At 41.3% G+C, this 19239-nt stretch overlaps 2 protein-coding genes across 10 annotated transcripts in view; one reads left to right on the plus strand and one right to left on the minus strand.

Annotated features, from left to right (window-relative positions):
• Window positions 1-15271, minus strand: part of LOC120803792 (ankyrin repeat and SAM domain-containing protein 1A-like) — a 62572-nt gene extending 47301 nt beyond the window's left edge. For 7 of the 9 annotated variants that reach the window (XM_040152698.1, XM_040152697.1, XM_040152700.1 and 4 more), the window contains exons 1-4: window positions 15073-15271; window positions 4545-4625; window positions 4189-4345; window positions 3204-3266 (exon numbers count right to left, since the gene is read on the minus strand). In XM_040152698.1, coding sequence (XP_040008632.1) covers window positions 3204-3266; window positions 4189-4345; window positions 4545-4625; window positions 15073-15251 — 480 coding nt within the window. In that variant the 5' untranslated portion in view covers window positions 15252-15271. Of the gene's footprint in view, window positions 1-3203; window positions 3267-4188; window positions 4346-4544; window positions 4626-14967; window positions 15022-15072 lie in introns of those variants that run through there. The other 2 variants (XM_040152703.1, XM_040152702.1) reach the window with 2 other exon arrangements.
• A 1008-nt stretch (window positions 15272-16279) lies between these two features.
• taf11 (TAF11 RNA polymerase II, TATA box binding protein (TBP)-associated factor) lies at window positions 16280-19107 on the plus strand. Its single transcript, XM_040152455.1, has 6 exons — window positions 16280-16539; window positions 16771-16982; window positions 17983-18113; window positions 18225-18312; window positions 18401-18497; window positions 18632-19107. The coding sequence occupies exons 2-6, from the start codon at window positions 16812-16814 to the stop codon at window positions 18760-18762; spliced, it is 618 nt and encodes a 205-aa protein (XP_040008389.1). The 5' UTR covers window positions 16280-16539; window positions 16771-16811; the 3' UTR covers window positions 18763-19107.
• Window positions 19108-19239: the final 132 nt, after the last annotated feature.

The following is a 19239-nucleotide window of genomic DNA, read 5'->3' on the forward strand; positions in this document are numbered from 1 at the left end:
TGCCTTTTTTTCCTGGAACCAGGATTCCTAACCAGATTTTATTTAAAAATTCTGTTTTCTCATATTAAATTTCTTACACAATTTGAAATGCCGGTTAATGTTTGATGCTGAATGTCCAACTGTGAAGGTTTTAGACGAGACACTTAAGTGATGATAGTCATTAGAAAAGCCTCACGCCATCATTCCTTAGAGATTATTATTTACAATATATATATATTTAAACTTGGCCTAAAAGGGAGTCTTTTAGGGCTGCAACTAACGATTATTTTCCTTTTGGATCAATTTGGTGATTATTTTCCCTGATTAATTAAATTTATACATCAGAAAATTGCAAAATAATCCCCTCAAAATTTCCAAAAATCCAAGGGGATGTTTTTAAATGTCTTTTTCGTCTGACCGACAACAGCTCAAAACCCAGAGATATTCAATTTACAATGACTAAACAGAGTAAAAGCAGAAAATCCACCCATTGTGGCTGGAACCGATTCGAACTATCGATAATCAGAATAGTTGCCAATTAATTTCTTTTAACATTCTCTGGTTCCAGTTAGTCAAATGTGAGGATATAATGTTTTTCTTTATCTTATGATAGAAATTTGATTATTTCTGGGTTTTTGTGGGTGGGACAAAACTAGCAACCTGATGAAATCAGCTTGGGCTTGCAGGAAATTTCATGGGCATTTTCCACCATTTTCTGACATTTTATAGACCACCAGAACATTTAATTAATCTAGGAAATAATCCCCAGGTTAATCCATAATGAACATAGTCATTACTTGCAGCCTTAAAACCGATTACCAAAATAGTTGCTAATAAATTTTCTGTTGATCGACTAATCAGTTTTAGCTCCAGAGTCTACACCTTGTTTTTAAGTAAAATCCTAGAACAGTATGTAGTGAATCTGTGTAACCCCAGTCTTCAGATGGCGTGGTGGTTCTAGGTCAGATCCTGTGCTTAGTGGTTACCTCTCCCTTAATGAGACATTTGAAACATCATCAAAGTGGCCAGCCCACCAAGGGCACTATCAGTGGGAGACAGCAAAGATGTGCAATGAATAAACATTAGCCTGGCTGTCTTCCTGGACCAGGATGACAAAGAATTGGACCCAGTCCAGGCTGATCCCTTGAGTGTCCCTGAGGGGGACCATTGAAGCCCATATCCTCCATGAGTCCTGGGCCCCCCTTAAAGCCTTATCACGCACCTTTCATGTCTGACTAGCTGACAAACACCACATCTCTCCACTGGGTCAACCTACCACCTCTGTATGACCAATAAGCTGTTATTATGACAACGTCCCACCTCTTCCTCTCTTCAGCACAAGCTCAGAAGCACAAACGGGGAGGTGGGAGGAGGAGGGGCAAATACACCCATTAACACACTTAAACATACAAGCATGGCATGGAAATCTGCCTTTGATGCTGATGCATAGGGACTGGTACGCTGAAAACCTCTCGTCCGCCTCCTCCTCATGAGAAGGCTCTCTGGTCCTGGAGTGTGATGAGAGGGGGGGGGGGTCAGGATGCACCCCGCCCACTCAGTCACATGATGCCATCAACCATGACCACAACCAGGGCCAGACTCTCCACACTGCACTCATGTTTTTGATTTATTCATAACAAGGCATCTATTATTCAGGCTCATGACCAGGTAGCGGCCCCCAAACTATCCTGAAAATGATTAAGATGTCATGAAGATATCATTCATAAAGTGAACATGAGACTCAATGTTGAATCCATCAAATAGACTAAATGGAAAACGGAAGCAAGAAAAATGCAGCCTCTGCAGAAAAATTCAAACTCTAATACTGTACATATCAGCATTAAAGAGAACCAGCCTTCTCATCCAAACACTAAGAAGATTAGTCCGGAAGAAATGTGACAATGTTCAAAAATAGTGTGCAGCTTTATCTACAGGCCTGGGTGGGTTTCCAGCTCTGCCAGCCCAGCAGAATGTGCAATTATGGCGCGATGAACGTATTCACACATCTTACTGCCCTAACTGTGAGGTTGACACTGTCAGAGACACTGTCGACTGTGCAGTGTCTGCTTAACGGGTATCCTTCTCATGTGGACTGGCTGTGACTGGGGCTTGCCTGGGTACCTGAATGCAAAGAGGGTGGCGCTCAAACTGAAGTATAAAGAAGCCTGATGTAATGCGGTACGTACTCCAGAGAAGTCACATAAATGAGAGATAAAGAATAAAAGCTGGGTTCATCCTCCTGGTCTGTTCCAAGTGGGATTCACTTTTTTCCCCCAGTTGCTGAGTAGCTTAATGACTGCCTGGTTCGATATAATAAACTGGGTAAGAAATTAACTTTATTTCTTTTTGCCTCTTCAATCTGATTTGTCTCAGAGGCATCTTATTTTATTTTTTATTTTGTTTTAACCTTCATGGAGTTATTTTATTTACCTTTGAAATAATACAGTAGAACTGAAATCAGTAGTCGGTTAATATATTACTCGATCAGCAGAAAATGAACTGATTTCGAATACAAAAATTATTCTACTAATCATAGTAATAGAGTATGGTATCCAGCAGCCAGCAGCACTAAATACTAGTGGCAGGTTTTACTTAAGACTTCCTGTAAGCTACCCCATCTTTCAACCTTCCATTGTTGATTTTTTAATAGTGTAATTGGTGTTGGAGCTTTATCCTATGGTCAGTGTGGTTTGAGTCAGTCAATATTTTCTCCTACTGCTGGCTGTGTGGTGCCAACAACTGCAGTGCCTCGGACTGTATACCGGTTTTCAAATCAATCTCACTCAATTTTTCTCACCCTGAACACAAAAGCTGACACGGAGAGACTCACAAATCAGGTACTGCAGCCCAGAGGGGGCAGGCATTTACTAAACTTTCTAGGGCATTTCCATCCAAAGCCTAGTTTATTCCTGGCCCTGATCTAAAAGGCTGGTTACAAGAGTATCGTTACATGTAACAAATAAATGAACTTATGTGGTGGGGGGGCGTGCTGTGATGCAGTGTCAATTATGTTAAACATAACAATTTGGAGATCACAAGTGAACATGAGTAGAAAGCCAGAGGACAGAGATGTACTGATAATCAGTGAAATTAAAAGGCTCCTCACATCTCTGCAGCAGCAAGCAGCAGCAACAAACCAAACCCAAGCACAGCAAGCCAGCAGAGCAGTAAAGCAAAGAAGCACTTTAAAAGAAACTGTTGTTCCGGCAGCACCGTGTACACACCTTGGCATTAATATAGGGGTCAAAGGGCCCACAGCGTTTGAACTCTTTATGGTCTACAGAGCTCTGGGAGGGAGGAAGAGAAGATAGGCCGATGGTTTCGGTTCAGACAAGCAATGAACAAATGAATGATGATCACAAATGAGTCAAACTAAATGAAACAGAAAAAAAAAAAAAAATCAGAGTTGAGTTAATGAACAATCAGATGTCATGAACAGGCCGGGAGAAATGACACAAAATGAGACAAAGATACTTCTTCATCTAGTTGACGTTTTGTTATATTTGAGGGTGGCTTGAAAAAAAAACAAAAAAAAAAAAGTATGGTTCTGACTACATTTCTTATACTCATCAAGGGTCATTTCTCCTCATCCCAAACAGGAATCACTAGAGATGATGTCAGTTGGGAAGTTGTCTGTGCATCAAGCAACCAAACGAAATATCAAACATATGAGTTAAAACAGTTAAAATGGAGAGAGCAAACAAGCACTTCAAGTGTCACGGTATCAGTAACACAGTAAAAGTCATGATGCACTGAGGTTAATGCACTCTTCTTGTTCAAATACAAAATCATGCCATGCTGAATTAAAATTTAACATTAACACATGTTCACTGTGTTCACTGTGCTTTCTGTTTCTAAAAATGACCTCCTTACTAAGTGTAAAAAAATGATCGACTTCTTATAGTTGCTGACTAAACCATTACAACCGTAATTATGAAACTACTAGAGGTCAACAAATATGCTGAAAAGCTAAACTTCAATTTCCTTTTTTTCTTTTAAAAAAAAAGAAACTAGAAACTACCACAAAGTCCTAATGTGTCTGCTGCAGACACAGACGCACTTAGACTGAACAAGCTGAGGAACAAATCAATTTAGTACTGACGTCATTTTACAACTCATGACATGATATAAACCAAAACCGGAACTGTAAGAGTGAGACCAGAAGAACAAAGTACACACAAACACAGAAGACAAAATGCAGTGTCAGACCTGCTCGTTGAGTTTGGGGTGTGAAGGTCCTTGGTGAATGAGCAGTTTGACAATATGTTCATCTCCCTTCCACGCAGCCAGGTGGAGCGGGTAGCAGCCCTTGTTGTCGGCGATGTTGGTCAAGGCCTCGTTTCGTAGCAGTGCCTCCACCACCTCGCTGCAGATCGTTCGAAAGAGCGCACACTAATTAATACACATAGCCTTACAGAACAGTCAATCAATAGCCTTAGCTTCCCAGTGGGACAATTGTCTGTGAGAGGAGACCTCATTTAATGCAGAGCATAAACAATGGGACTGGATTGGGCTACACCACAGGCATTTCTCCCAATCCCCAGAATTATTTATCACTAATCTACCTGTGTCCATTGAGGGCAGCGTGGTGGAGGGGGGTGTATCCAGTGCTGTCCACACAATTCACATTAGGGCCTCTCCAGATACTGTTAAGAGAAGGGAAGATTGTTATTATGCTTCCATATCACAGGCAAATTACACAACACACACACACACACACACACACATATACACACCAAACAAACATTGCCTATCCCTCTGTAAAGGATCTACCTGTGGGTGTGACTGATTCTGTTCTGATTTTTATCTCAGGGCGCATTCTCTAACAGCAGCTAGTTCACATCACACAGCCCAGCCCCACCTACACACAGGTGGGGGCATACCTTCACGCACTCTCGGTCTGTCTCTCTAGAGAAACACGTGAGCATTAAGGAATGAGAAAGCAGGGGGGGCAGAAGCAGCATTGAACCAGAAAACCAGGAAGAAAAAGAAACACTATCACCACTGAGCAGCGGCTAAGATGGGCTACCTTTGTCTAGTTTACTGTAACTATGCAACAAAAGCCTGAGTATTCTGGGTCAAGTCGTGAAATAGAAAAGGCTTTTGTTACGCAGTGTAAGAAACAACACACAAAGCACTGAGACTGTGTCAAAAAGGGGGAGTGTAAGTGTAACGTAGGCCAGCGTTAGCCTAGTACTCTCATTCGCTTGAGCTGAACTCAGCTGTCAGCTCAGATTGGTTGTTTTTTTAATTCATAAAGAGCAGTGTGGTAAGGACGAAAGAGAGGGATGATAGAGGGAGCGCTAAAGAGGGAGGGAATGAGTAATTTAAGACGTTAGAGGATGTCTGGTGAGATGGAGTGCCAGGACTGGCATGTGAGGCTCTCTGAAAGACCTTAACACATCCTAAATAAATCATGTGACAAGGAAATCCCAGCACTAGTGAACCAAATATTTGAGACCGCAGTATTTCGCCATACAGAAAGAGAATGGGAGCAAAACAGTTGGGCCTCACACAGAATCAATCATGACAAAGAAGAAGAAAAATCTTTTTGCTTTGTTTTTTTTAACTATTTACTTAGCTTGTGATATATTATAGAGAACTTTCAAAAACAAACGAAAGCTACTGATTTGACAGTTGGATAGCTACATAAATTATTACTGGCTTGGATTTTGATGCAAGCAACGGACCTCTGTGAATGAAGCGTTTGGAGAGAACTATGCTGGGAAGACGCACAACATCACAAGCTACTTGCTGAAAAAATAAATAAATAAATAAATAAAAGTAAATTAATTAAGTATCATCTCCAGCAGCTGAAGACACTCACATGCACGATATGAATTGAGGCATGCAGCATTATGCTCAGCCTCCTCATATCAGCTTCAGTGCAACTGTGTGACTTTGCTTGACACACATGGCTCGATTTTGCCGCAGTAATGGCTGTTTTGCCCCCTTAAAATACATCTCCCATAATAGCTCTCAGAGCAGCCTGCAATTACACAGTCAGAGCCGTCTCATTAAATAAGTATCTTTGAGGGCTCTATTGCCTGCAGAACAATGGGCCCGAGAGAGCACAGATACACAGGGATGCGCCACTCTACTAGTCATAACCTAAGCCGTTTATTTCTTACAGCAGGCCTTCGGGGTCTCATCTTACCAAGTCAGGCAGCCATGAAGACATCAAAAGAAGGGTGTGCTTGGAGGAAATACTACAGTAGGAAAATGCGGTGGAAGGAAATGCTGGGGATTTATACATTTCTGTGAAAAAGTGGGAAAACGTGAGAGTTATAATTATTCAGCTCTTAAGGTGTCATACACGCAAACTGCCACTCCATTCCTCCAGAACCACTACCAACATTTGTGGCGAAGAGTAGAGCAACACTGCCTGGTGCGTGGCCGCCGAACACATCAAAAGGGAAAACGGAGACAAAAACAGACCTCTAGTTGCTGTCCTAGATAAAAAGAGTTACGTAACGGCTTACAGCAAAAACCTCATAAACAAATTAACATAAACATGAACAGAGCAGCGACTACGAGTGGAGAATCTAACAAAATCAGGCATGGGGCAGTAATGATTATCAGAGTAATGCAAGAAGGCATGCTATAGGATTGGGCACATAATTAACATGGCTGTTATTTTATTGCATTGATTGTCATATCATGCAAGTGAACACTGGGACATTTTGGCTTTGCTTTTAAGACACCGCGGTAGAAATGTTGGCATATCTTGTGTTATGTGTATGGTAGATTCCCAGTCCAGAATTTTGACAATGACTTGCTTAGTTTTAAATTGCCGTGCAAGATAAAACTCCATCAAATCAGATGTATCATGAGACATGTTGCAAGATTTCTGTTTCCCATTCAAAATCATCAATTTTATAGAACATTTAGAATAAAGGGTCAAATTTTTGATGCCTTTTACACCGGACCTACTAAGGCGTTATGACTCTGATGTGTTATTGCTTGAAGCTCCACAACTTCCGCTCAGAAAACACAAACATGCACTCTTGCGTCAGCCACATGACCAAGGAAACCCCAACAGGTGTGTAATGCATCACAAACCACAATATTTTCTCAATTTGTGGTTTTTCCATATTATTACAGCTCTAATCAAGGACACGGGTGTTAATTAATCCTATCAAAATTATCTCAATGCTGAAGAAATGAATCTGTCTGTTCATTACATTTTTTTAACAGTCATAGTATTTAAATTTGCTATAAAGCAGGGCTGCCTGTGGTAGCAGTTTTAGGTGCAGTCCAAGTGTCCCCTCAGGATTTTGGCAGCAGGGTACTCAAGGGCATGAGTCAGAGTGGTGCACGACAATCCACTTCATCCTCTTACCACGGCTCACAGCCAACCTAACTGAGGGCCAGGGCTTTGGCCCGTAGCAGGGCAATGGGCAAAAACAGGGCTGATTTGGTTTGGGAGGGGGCACATGCATGGGAACTGACTGAGGAATTCCTGTTTGAAAGGCTGAGCTAATCCTTAATTTCCCTGAGGGAATAACAGCAGGATGACGCTGAAGTTTGAAAGAGATTCTGGGGGGGCTGTAATTCTGTGTTGTACAAAGCCTAGCCAGTATGAGAGGAGGAAGGATAATTCATTTTCTCTCTTTCATGTATTTTCTGCATTAGTTTGCTAATTGTAGTCACACAAACTGAAGGCATTTTAAATAGATGGTCATTTCAAAATAGGTAGGCTTACACATTATCTTCCACTGTTTTTTTCTGAAGTCCAAATGTAATGAAACTCAGTTATTAAATGCACAAAAGACACTGGAATTAGGGTTTCAGCATTGATACTCATACCAAGTGACTAAAATATTAACTAAATTGTTTGATGCATTTCAATGTATCTGTCAGTTAGATTAAATCACATTTGTATTAATGATTTGATTCTCCATCTATTAGATGGGTAAGCAGGTTTAAAAGCAGGGATAAATCACATTTGATCGTTATTAAAATTCTGTTCAATTATTTTGGTAGATATTATGATCAGGACTAACCAGAATTACCAGATCCCTTGACCTTTAGAGAAAATATTTGAATGCACTATCTGCATCAGGCTTCAACATGTTGACTACTTTGACAGCAGCAGATATTCAAAGTAAATGTTTCTATTTTGCCCATATGCCAAAACCCTACAATAATTCCAGTGGAATCACAAGTCATGATATATGATTAATTGTTTACTTATGGAGCAGTAGGTTTAAGCAACTAAGAACCCAGGTGAGTGTGAACCTAGTGTCAAATAAACAGATTTGTCCTCCAGCCAATTAGCGGTGTGAGCACACTGCCGGGGATTAGTCTAGCCCAGGGCACTGAGCCCAGCAGTGACTGGCGCATGTCAGCCGCCGTCCGGGAAATTGGGCTTAATTATGCATATGGCTGGCAGGTACTGAAACCAGATGCCCTGCTGCCAAACAGCCAACCTGAGCATCTTCTCCTCAGCAGTGAGAGACTGAAGTACCTTCCAGAGTCCTCCAGGCCTGCTGAGGACTACACTCACTGACGGAATGAGCTAAAATATCTGTCAAGATGCCATGGTGAGACCAAAAGAACTACAACTTTAATAAAAGAAGTACACGCTCATCATGAAGGTTGTTACAGAACAGATTAAAAGGATAACACATCTAGAGTTCTGAAGCAGTATTACAAGTTAGGTAGCATGAGGAAACAAATTTGTCAACAAACTTCAAATCTATGACAATGCTATGAAAAGGCTGCAACATGTCTACGACTAACTACTTCACAAAATAACTTCTTGATCTTGTAGTTAATGCTTCTAAACTATTATGTTAGGCCTTAATTTTTTTTAGGACTCCTAATAAGCCCATATTGCATTGGGGTGGAACAAATGTTACAAAGCAACTAGACCAAGAGTCTACAGCCATGCCCTATGAGGCTGGCCTTAAAGATAGCGGTGCTTTTAGATAAACGCTGGCCACTGCGTGCTAACATGCTCACAGTGACAATGCTAGCATACTTATGTTTAGCAAGTATAATGTTTACAATGTCCACTATCTTAGTTTAGCGAGTTAGCATGCTAACATTTGTTTATTAGAACTTAACAAAGTGCAGCGTCACTGGACACAGGGAAATTTTGAGCTGATTATGGAGGATTGGATCAAGCAACCGACCAATCGATCGACTTTGCCATCCATAGAGCCGCGCTGCTGGCATGGAAAGTTATTGCCAAACCTTTGAGGCACGCAGTCACCAAAATCAAATAACGAAATTGCGACTTCAGAAAATATTTTACAGAAGGAAGTGTGTAATAATGAACATTTCAGCAAGACTACCGGAGAATATCATCTCATTTTAGGGTTACAGTAAACACCTCTGAGTAAAACAACAAAAATCATTGAAATGAAGAAGACGATATGGCAGCTCATTTGCCAATTCACATTTCACAAATTCTGACTGAGTCTTCATAGCTTATAAACACACCATAATGAGCATCTGACAGAGCAACTTTGCTGAAGGAGGTGTGAATAAACTGTGTATGCCCACAGTCTATGATCAGAGCAGTGCAGTAGACTCCAGCAGGACCAATTTGATGGGCTTGAAAAACAGTAGTGGCAGGCTAAAAAGGTGGGATAAATATAGAAGAAAAGAAGAAAAGAGATTGGAGAGAATTAGATGGAGCGAGAAAACAAGGAAAACACATTCAATCGCATCCTGTTTTCCAACAAGATGGCATTTCCCACACCAATTTCACAGCAGACGCCACTGCACAGCTATACAGATCTCCCCTTCTCATTCCGGCATCACCTGAGCATTTTGCTTAAAAGAGTGAACTGATATTCAGTTTCAACTAAAATTTTGCTGAATGGATGGGCAGTTATTCTCAGTTATGCTTACAACCCACTTCTGGAAATAGTACACAACTTCACAAAATTAATGATAAAATTCATTCTTTAACTTAGGCACAACAGTTTTTTTTAACTTATTGCGTTTTTTTGTGATAATGAAACCAAAACAATAAAAAACTTCACACCTTTTTTGTGTTAAGCTGTACATATAAATACGAAAGTGGGTGTTTCACAGTCATGTCTGTTTCTAGTCTGCTTAGTCATGCTAAGCCTAATCCAGTCCAGAGTACCTTGTTATGTTTCTTTTATATGGTTTGCAGAAACAGCAAAGCAAAAGGGAATTTTAAAAAGATTTAGGCTAATTTGTTTCCCGTGTGAGCACACTGAGGGCAGTGCCATTACTCAGGCTCCAAGTACAACATGTTTGAAGTCTGGAGGTGGAGTGGAGGTCGCTGTGGGCCCAGCAGGTGGGCAAGAAGGCTGCTGAGAGAAGCAGAGTTGGAGAGAAAGGAAGACGCCAACCGGCAGGCCAGACAGACAAAAATGTCTGCTAACACCCAGCTAACACATGTAGACCTGCACAGGACAATAGGGTGGGCCTGATGTCTCTGGTCATTGTTGTGCCTCTTCCTATAAAACGAGTTGATAAACAGACACCACACACAGAGATACAGCAGCCTTATCGCTTCCCTTTTCCCAGTTGTTATTATTAGGTTTTCAGTGACTGGGGTGAGACAGAGTTCACATAAACAAGCATATGGAAGAGTCAGTAAATGCGTCCATGTGTTACTGACCTGCTCCTACATAAGTAATTTTCTGTTTCTTTTAATACAGGGAGCACAGAAAGATGGAAACTGCAAATATCAAAGATTTTTCTCAGAAACCACAGAACTATCAGACACTAGTGTGTCTTGTGAATTTAGCTACTAAATTATTATTATTATTATTATTATTATTATTATTATTATTATTATTATTATTATTATTATTATTATTATTATTATTATTATTATTATTATTATTATTATTATTATTATTATTATCATCATTATTATCATCATTAATTAGTATTGTTACTATCATCATTGATTGGCATACGTGCAAAATATATTTTCTACTTCAGACAACTCCTGGGCAACCCTTTCCTCTACAAACTAATTAAGAATCCCCTGATCCACTTGGATTAAAACTATTTTTATCCTGCTACCATTAGGTTAAATAAAGATGGCTACATACTGCATGGACACTACATTTGTTAGTTTCTGCTCCCTCAACACACACACACATATGTGGAATTCATCGCTGCTACTAAGTGCCTCTTAGCTTTCTCAGACTACACAAACATGGGCCATAAACACAACACGCAGAGCAGAGCATCCCAAACTCAGATGCTCCAGGAATGCTAACATAGTGGTGTAAGATTTCCCAGCTACCACTGCTCCCTCCTGGGTTGAACCAGCTTCAGTTTCTCTCAGTTCAGAGGTCGACAGTCGATGAAATGTGACTGCCAGGCCTGCTGTGTGCTAGCTTTTAGCTTCCTAGGAATGATCTGAGGCTCTTGCCGTTACTGTATAAGTGATAGAAACTGCCTTGTTAACACTGTCTGCTACACGTACAGCAGACAGTGAGACAGTTTGCGTAACCCTTGATGGCTACTATGAAACACTGCTAAGGACCGAGGGTGTCAAAATTCCCACTGCGAACCTGTCATCTGCAGACACACCGCCCCAAGTCCAACAGTGCACCTTCACACTCAGTGAATTCTACATCCACGCAGATACTAATAACCGAGAAGCTACAGGGAATTCTGTTTTTAAAAGGACAGTATGTGCTAAGTGTTATGCAGGAGATATTTTCCTCAGCTGACACCAGTCTGACAGCGTGGGTTTGCTTGGGATCAGCCAGAAATTGTGGATGTAATGGGATGGAATTATCTGGAATTGTGCCCAAGCCTCTTAAAAGGCTAACCAAGTCATCGCACTGATAAAACTGCTTTCCTCGCTAGCATTTAGAAAAGGGAAAAACATGTTACAGAAACTATATTTCAAAATCCAATCTTTGTCACAAAATATTGCAAAAGCCCCACTTGTTTCAGCCTATAGAAATAGCAAACATTAGCCTGAATGAGTAGGTGTCTCTAAATAGGTGGTCCAATTCTATCCAAATGACAGCTCAATATTCTTTGTAAAACTAAAAGTGTAGAAAAGCCCTGGAATGGTCTTGAGGGACCGATGTGAATACGAAAAGCCATCATTCTACACTTTGTCGGTGGGACAAAGGACATAGCTGTGAAACTGGGAGACGAGCCCTCATCTGGCTAAGCTCTCAGAGCGTCTGTCCAGAACTCCATGCATTCCTCTGTTAATTTCCCCTCAGTGGGCAGGCACTCTCCCTGCCTGGGACTTGTCTTAGCTCCGGTCTGACCGCAGCAGCTGACTGTGTTTGGACAACCTGGGTCAGGAAGTGCTAGTGAAGAGCTCTTCCGTAGACATCCGGTACCATGGGACACAAGCAAAATCTATGGTTTTGAGGTACACTCGGCAAATGGAAGCCCTAAAATAAGCCCAAACATTGGCAGGAGTATGGACTAAATAATTCCAACAAACAATATTATTACAAGCTTACATCTACACCAACCAAACTGCAACCACCACTGTGCAGTGTCACTATTAAGGTTACACTGTGACCTTACCACTTGAGGAAGCCCTGCCTAGCTCATTTTTGTTGTTAATGGAGCGCCACGGAACAAATGTTTGGGGCGGTGACAGTGTTAAACACGCCGGGGTCAGTGTCCATCCCATGGCAGCCACTGGGATGTAGCCTCCTGGGAAAGCAGACATTCCGCAGAGCGGAGCTGTACAACTGCCTGGTTACAAAAACAAAGCAAGTCTTGACATGCTACCCATTCCAGAGCAAGGAAGACAAAAATCTAGTGAAAACACACACAACACAATTCAAAGAGTTGTAATGAAGCCAATTAGGTTAGATTGTTCATCTGTACAGCCTGTGGTGGTGTGCGTAAGACCTAATGTCCTGATATAACAGCAGCAGAAACAAGTCTAATAAAATGACTGTTCAGGCTACAGACCAACTTAAATGACGAATAAGTATTATCAAACAAGTGGAGGTCAGTGTGCTTGTAATACAGTGGGATTGTAAGTAACACACATCACTTTCTAGATGCTGATGTTACAACCAAAACAGGCTAAGAATTTGCTACAGAGAGATCCTCCCTACAGATCAAATCTCCTTTGACAGGATTACAAGCCTACACTTTTCAACACTGGATGATGAATAAGCTACAAAGAGATTCTAGTAAAGGAAAAAAAACAACACACACACACACACACACACACACACACACACACACTCCAACCCACACCCAGTGTCTCTGTAGTAACTCACTGCGATGCCCTTAAACGTTTTTGACATTTTGATTATGCAAACTAAATCAAATGCGCACCATAACAACAATCCCCCAGGCTGCCCCGTGGTCCCTGTGGAGTCTGTCCTATAAGCTCAGGTGTCCACAAGCAACAGGCTTTTTAAGCCTACCCACCACTAGTTCATTTCCTACAAGGTCTAGCCTATAATTTCCCAGAGCTACCATTGCCAAACATTGATTGCTCAAGTCAGAATAGATGACACAACAGGCCCTTCAGTCCGCCCACAGATCTGTGAGGGAGAAACAGAGCCAGCCTTGACTGCATGACATCTCTGAATTGGATTCTGGATTTCCGATTATAAGGGTTTAATGTAATTACCTTGAGTACATTGTGCAGTCTGCACTAAGTAACACAGTGATGCATCACCTCGAGCTACGCCATAACACTAGTCCCTCAGATGAAAGTGGCTGGCACCGAGCTCCCACAGGAGCATCTGTATGTTCTGATTGACAGACGTTCACTTACATATGCTCAGTATTAAAATAAGGGGGCTTTTGACATTCAGCACTGAGCCTGGCCATAAGTTTTATCTCAACAAGTTTACCAGCTGTAGTTCACTTTTATGTGTAGGCAGAGATATAGCAGCATATGTAGCCTCAAGGAGTAGGCTCTTTCTCAACAATAACACTGTTTATTTTCTTGCTTGGCAGGCCTTAACATAGCACAATGACTGGCTCAACTATGTATTCATTGTGGAAATGCATCATATGGTTTCAGAACGTATGATGCATCCAGAGGAAATTCAACACGCCTGTTGCGGTAAGCCTATAATTCAGATAACATAATTCAGAACTTATCAGATCGATTATATTTCATACTATTATTTAATATTACCCTTTAGCCCACATCTGCACGTAAAGGGATGGTACATTAGAAGAAGGCCCAGCCAAGCTGTGTCTTCTTAATACAGCGAGGAATTTGATGCAGTCTTACACTATGAAAAACAGGACAGCCCAGGGCCGTGGAGTAGGGATTCGGGTCTATTACCAAAACCTCTTCCAGTATCTACTGTTTTAGGCAAACACCTCCTGTTCTGTAAACCATCACTCCAAATCGGGCATTTTAATCTGGGCATCTAGAGACAGACTGTGGTATGTGGACAGATGGCATTTGGGCAAGGATGACAGATACTGTATGTTGACTGTAGTTTGCTTGCTTATCTGTAAATTACGCATAACTAACAGGGAGGAGTGAGCAGGAAAAAAATCCTTTGATGACAAGCAAAAAAAACCTCGACTGAACAACTAAACCTTTTCTAACCTTGCATGGTAGATCCTTTTTTTTTTTTTTTTTTAAGAATGTGAAAAACCACATCAAATGTTTACCTCATCAAGGACTTGCCCTTTTGCAGTAAATAAATGGAGCTTGCTTCCTGGGGTTGTTAAAATAGATTTCCAAAACTGAGTCTGGTTCTGACAACTGGCTCTCTACTCCACCTTCACCAGTGAGTGTTCAGGTCTAGACTGTATGTAAGCTATTAATAATACATGTGCGCCAGTCTTTAAAGAAATCGTGGGCTTTTTTTGGTAGCACATTTCTGTAGTTTAGCTGCATAATTGCCTTCCATGCTGTTGATGCACATTACAGTAGAGCTGGCAGGGACACAGGGCTGGGAGCTAACAAAGAAGCATGCCGCTGATTCTGCGCTGCACTGGTTCAGGGCTGTTGGTTTGGTAACGCAAAACACATTACTCTGTAACTAGCCAGGAGTATTGGAAATGCCATACTATAAGCTGTAGCAGTAAATCCTCGGACGGTATTGGATAGGGACAACGTTGGTCGCTGTCTCCCATTCAGTTATATCCGCCTCCTTTCCCCTTTCCCGAGCCTACCTGAGCAGACTGGAGAGCGGGTGAGAGGAGGCGCCGTGTCCGCCGCTGTTGCCACTTCCACCGGTCCCAGACGACCCGCTCCCGGTGCCGGCTGACTGTCGCTTCCCGGATAAAAGCTTCTCCACCGCGGCCAGGTTTCCCGTGCGCGCCGCTTCGAGGAGCTCCTGCTCCTTCCCCATCGCGGATCCCAGAAAGAAATCGGTGGAGGCGCGGGGAAGAGAAGGGAAATGGGGGGGCGGGGGACGGGGGAGGGGAGGGGGGGGGGGTGTTTGTGGGAGTGAAATTCCTCTGCGACCCCTTTTTTCTCCCAGCCTCAAGTTATTCCTCGGTACGGCTAGCGTAGCTCCCTCCGCCGCTGGATCCGTCCGTCCCGATCCACGGTGCCGCCGGCGCTCAGGGGGGGAAAAGTTTGGTTCAGCGGCACGGCACCACCATCGAGCAAACTTCCTCTGACCAGTCCCCTGAGCCTCGTCCGTCACTTCCTAGAAACTGCCCTTTCTTTCTGCAGCTCAAATCCGAAGCCTTTCAGCCACACACACACACACACATACAACCCCTGGCACCTCCGCCCCAGCTGCTCCAGCGAACAGGTGGATGGGTTTAATCAAAATGGTGCCTGGGCTAGATTATGTAAAAATAAGTGGTGTAGAGGGGCAGCCGCTGTATTAATCCAGTGCTCGAAATATCCGTTCTCCTGTCACGCCTAGTATCCAGAGCAAATTTCCAAACCTAACCCTTACATTTTTTTTTTTTTTTTAACTCTTACCAGTCACTCATCTACATTCTAAGTTCTCAACAGAAATCAGAGGCTTGGATTTATTCTTTAAAAAAAAATAAATTAACAGTCACCAAATTAATAACTGTGAACTAGCTGAGACTGTCAACGATGATGGAATGCTGGAAAGTTTTGCTGGAAAACCGTGTCAGATTTCCTCATGGCTGTGAACAGGAAGATTTCATAACATCTTGTCAGGTGACAGCGCACAGTTTATGAGATACAGTAACAGCGAACAGTGGGGATGATTGTCTAAACTGCGTGTTGTAACATAGTTCGGAACTTGTGCTTTAAGAGTTACATGGGAGCCCTGTGATTAAAAGCTTTTTTCTAATAGTTATAGCAAACAATAAATTGTTAATTTCTTGTTTAATACTAACGCGTTTGATAATAGAGTTGCTCAATGATACAATTTGGCTAGCTGTGTTAATAAAGTTCGTACAAACCGGAAACGGAAATTTGGGTACTACGCTGTCGAAACATAGCATTTTGATGCTATCACTCCCATCAGGCTTAGTGATTTCCTTAAATTGACCTCACGATAATTGTAGAGTTTTTTTCGTGTTTGTGTTTGCTAAAGCAAGCAATACAAATACGTAATGTGTTAGCCGCTTTGCTACATAGCGTCAAGTACTAGGCTAACGTTAGCTTGGCCGTTGCTGTTTCTTTGTTGACGTCTGGCTGCAAAGAAAGTAGGTGCTTGTTCTATACGCACTTTCATCCAGTTTTTGATACAAATGTGACAGTTAACACAAACCCGTATACTCTTTTTTTATGCTTCAAGGTAGATGGTTAAAAAGATATGTCATGTGACGTTTGCTCCACACTTGTGCTGGCTATAAAAGCCAAAATTACAACTATCCAGCCAAATTGGTAACTTTGCTAATCAGCTACCTCGTCGTTTTGGGTTTTTTTTTTTTCAGAATTTGAAGGTGTCAGCCACTGTTCGAGGCACTGAGTGATTATGGCCGACCCTGCACGGATCAAACCTGAGGATAAATCTGACAGGACGACTTCTCCTACCGAGGAGCATCCAAAATCCGAGGAAAATGAAGATGTACCTGTCGCAGCAAAGACCACACATGACAACAAAGAGTCGTCCTCGCAAGATCAGAACAAACCGGAGGTTAAACCTGTGAGTTCTTGAGCTTCATTTCTCTAACATCAGATGAGGCGCTGGGGTTCGCATTAAAGGACCTATGGGATATGCCAGAGTTTTCCTAACAGTTATTACTAAATCACATTAGCTTTAAACTAGCGCCTGCTAGGGCTAACTGTCCTTTGAAATGTTTTAATAGTATTGCAGATATGATACATGATACACGAATGGTACCTACACCAGAACACTACTTTTTTTTCATACCTTACTTTAAAAAGAATTTAAATTCAGAGAAGGTTCAAAGAAAATCTCCCATTTCCCATTTAATACGAAAAATCAAACACGGTAAACATCTTAAAAGTTAAATGTTACCTAAACAGAAGCAGCCAGACAAAAACACTAGCAAATATTCAAAAAATCTTAAATTAGTAACTATCTGATCAAGTCTGCATTGAAGTCAGTATTTGGGGAGGGAAAAAAAAACACAAAAAAAGTTATAAGATCCCAGTTGCGCAGATATCCTAACCAACAGCCATAAAGTAAAACTCTCAATAGGCATTGTTTAATATCAAACAGGGATGCAAGCCAGTCTTGTAAGTGAGGTGAAACTAGATTTTACTGACTTTACTCCATAAATGATAATTGATTATCAAACTTAAAATTGAATGGGTGTGGAAACAAAATTTGATCAATGGAGTAATTGTTTCAGCATGTAAAGCTTTTTGTGTGCATTAAAATGAATAACTCTTTACAGTGCAGCAAAGCAACATTCACAAATATTTCCTTAAACCGACCACGTGGGTACGAAATAACCCAGAGACAATAACAATATAAAATACTATATATAACGCACATAATAATTATGAATGTCAAAGTAAAATCTTGATTAAAACAATGAAAAAGAATAAAACCTGGATTTTGATATGATTTAAGTATTTAAGTGAACATTATCTTGGCAATATTCACGTGTTTGTGGTTTTACAAATGGCATCTTTGTTTTTAGTGGCTATAAAAAATTTTATCTTCCACTGTGAAGGAAACAACACCTGGAGAAGATGAGGAAGAAGGAACCTCTGGCCAGCCTCCTTCCAAAAGACTGAAGGTGGAACCAGAGAAGAAGAAGGAGAAGCGCCACAAGGTTGATGAAGATGAAATACAAAAGATGCAGTAAGACTGAAATTTTTAACCAAACAGAAGATCATTCTAATTCTTGAAATTTGCAGAAGTCTCATCCCGATAAACGTCACCGAAATGACCTGCTCTTGCTGTGTCTTAAAGGGTTTTGGTGTCGTCCTTTTCTGAAGAGCAGCTGAATCGCTATGAGATGTACAGACGTTCTGCCTTCCCTAAGGCTGCTATTAAGAGGGTGGGCTGTTTATGAACATTGACGAAGTGGTTTTAAATCTTTGAAACTATTATTCATTTCATGACTTTTTTTCATTATCATTTTATAGCTAATCCAGTCCATAACAGGATCATCAGTGTCCCAGAATGTAGTGATTGCCATGTCTGGTATTGCCAAGGTTTTTGCAGGGGAAATTGTTGAGGAAGGTGAGTAGCAGACTTACAGAATGTGTTCAGACAAAATAATTTCAAATATGAATAAATTAGCTTACTTTTTGTTCGGCCCCTTTTCCCTGCAGTTTAAATTTTTACTATAATGTAGTTTGTCTTTGTCCTTACAGCACTGGATGTTTGTGAGAAGTGGGGAGATACACCACCTCTTCAGCCCAAACATATGAGGGAAGCAGTGAGGAGGCTGAAGAGCCGAGATCAGATTCCCAACACCAAGCATAAGAACACACTCTTTCACTGAGGTACCACTGTTTTACACTGTATGGGGATGATGTAGACAGAAGACTGCCTGTGATTATAACGTGGTGCCATCAAATTGGGAAATCTTGTCACGAAACCGCTGTAACCATACTGCAGCCAGTCAGGCACAGATTATTCTCTACTTCCTGACCAAGTTCAGTATTGACTGTGGTATTGAAGAATGGCCAAGGCAGCTGCGAAATACAATCCAAACTGTTGCAGCAGAAAAGTAGACCTGACATTTGCCAATAATCGTTAAGGTAAACACTTGATGTAACAAACAGTTCAAATGGTGTAAAATTATATTCATGTATTATGGTTGTAAATACAGTTTTATACTTCAAAATCTGAAATGTTTCGTTCTTGACCATCAGTCATTTTCAAGAACCAGTGAACTTTGGACAAATGTTTTACAATCTCATGGTTTTATTGCTTTTATTAAGAAGAACTGGAACTGGTTTGGACTAAGTCGAATGGT

This window comes from Xiphias gladius, chromosome 18, assembly GCF_016859285.1.
Source record: "Xiphias gladius isolate SHS-SW01 ecotype Sanya breed wild chromosome 18, ASM1685928v1, whole genome shotgun sequence".
Taxonomy (NCBI): domain Eukaryota; kingdom Metazoa; phylum Chordata; class Actinopteri; order Istiophoriformes; family Xiphiidae; genus Xiphias; species Xiphias gladius.

Excerpts from the sequence above, each read along its gene's own strand:
- taf11 (XM_040152455.1), top strand. The coding sequence starts at position 16,812 with ATGGCCGACCCTGCACGGATCAAACCTGAGGATAAATCTGACAGGACG. Across the intron at positions 16,983-17,982 it reads ACAAACCGGAGGTTAAACCT|GAAACAACACCTGGAGAAGA; the intron begins GTGAGTTCTTGA and ends TCCACTGTGAAG. Across the intron at positions 18,114-18,224 it reads GATGAAATACAAAAGATGCA|GGTTTTGGTGTCGTCCTTTT; the intron begins GTAAGACTGAAA and ends TGTGTCTTAAAG.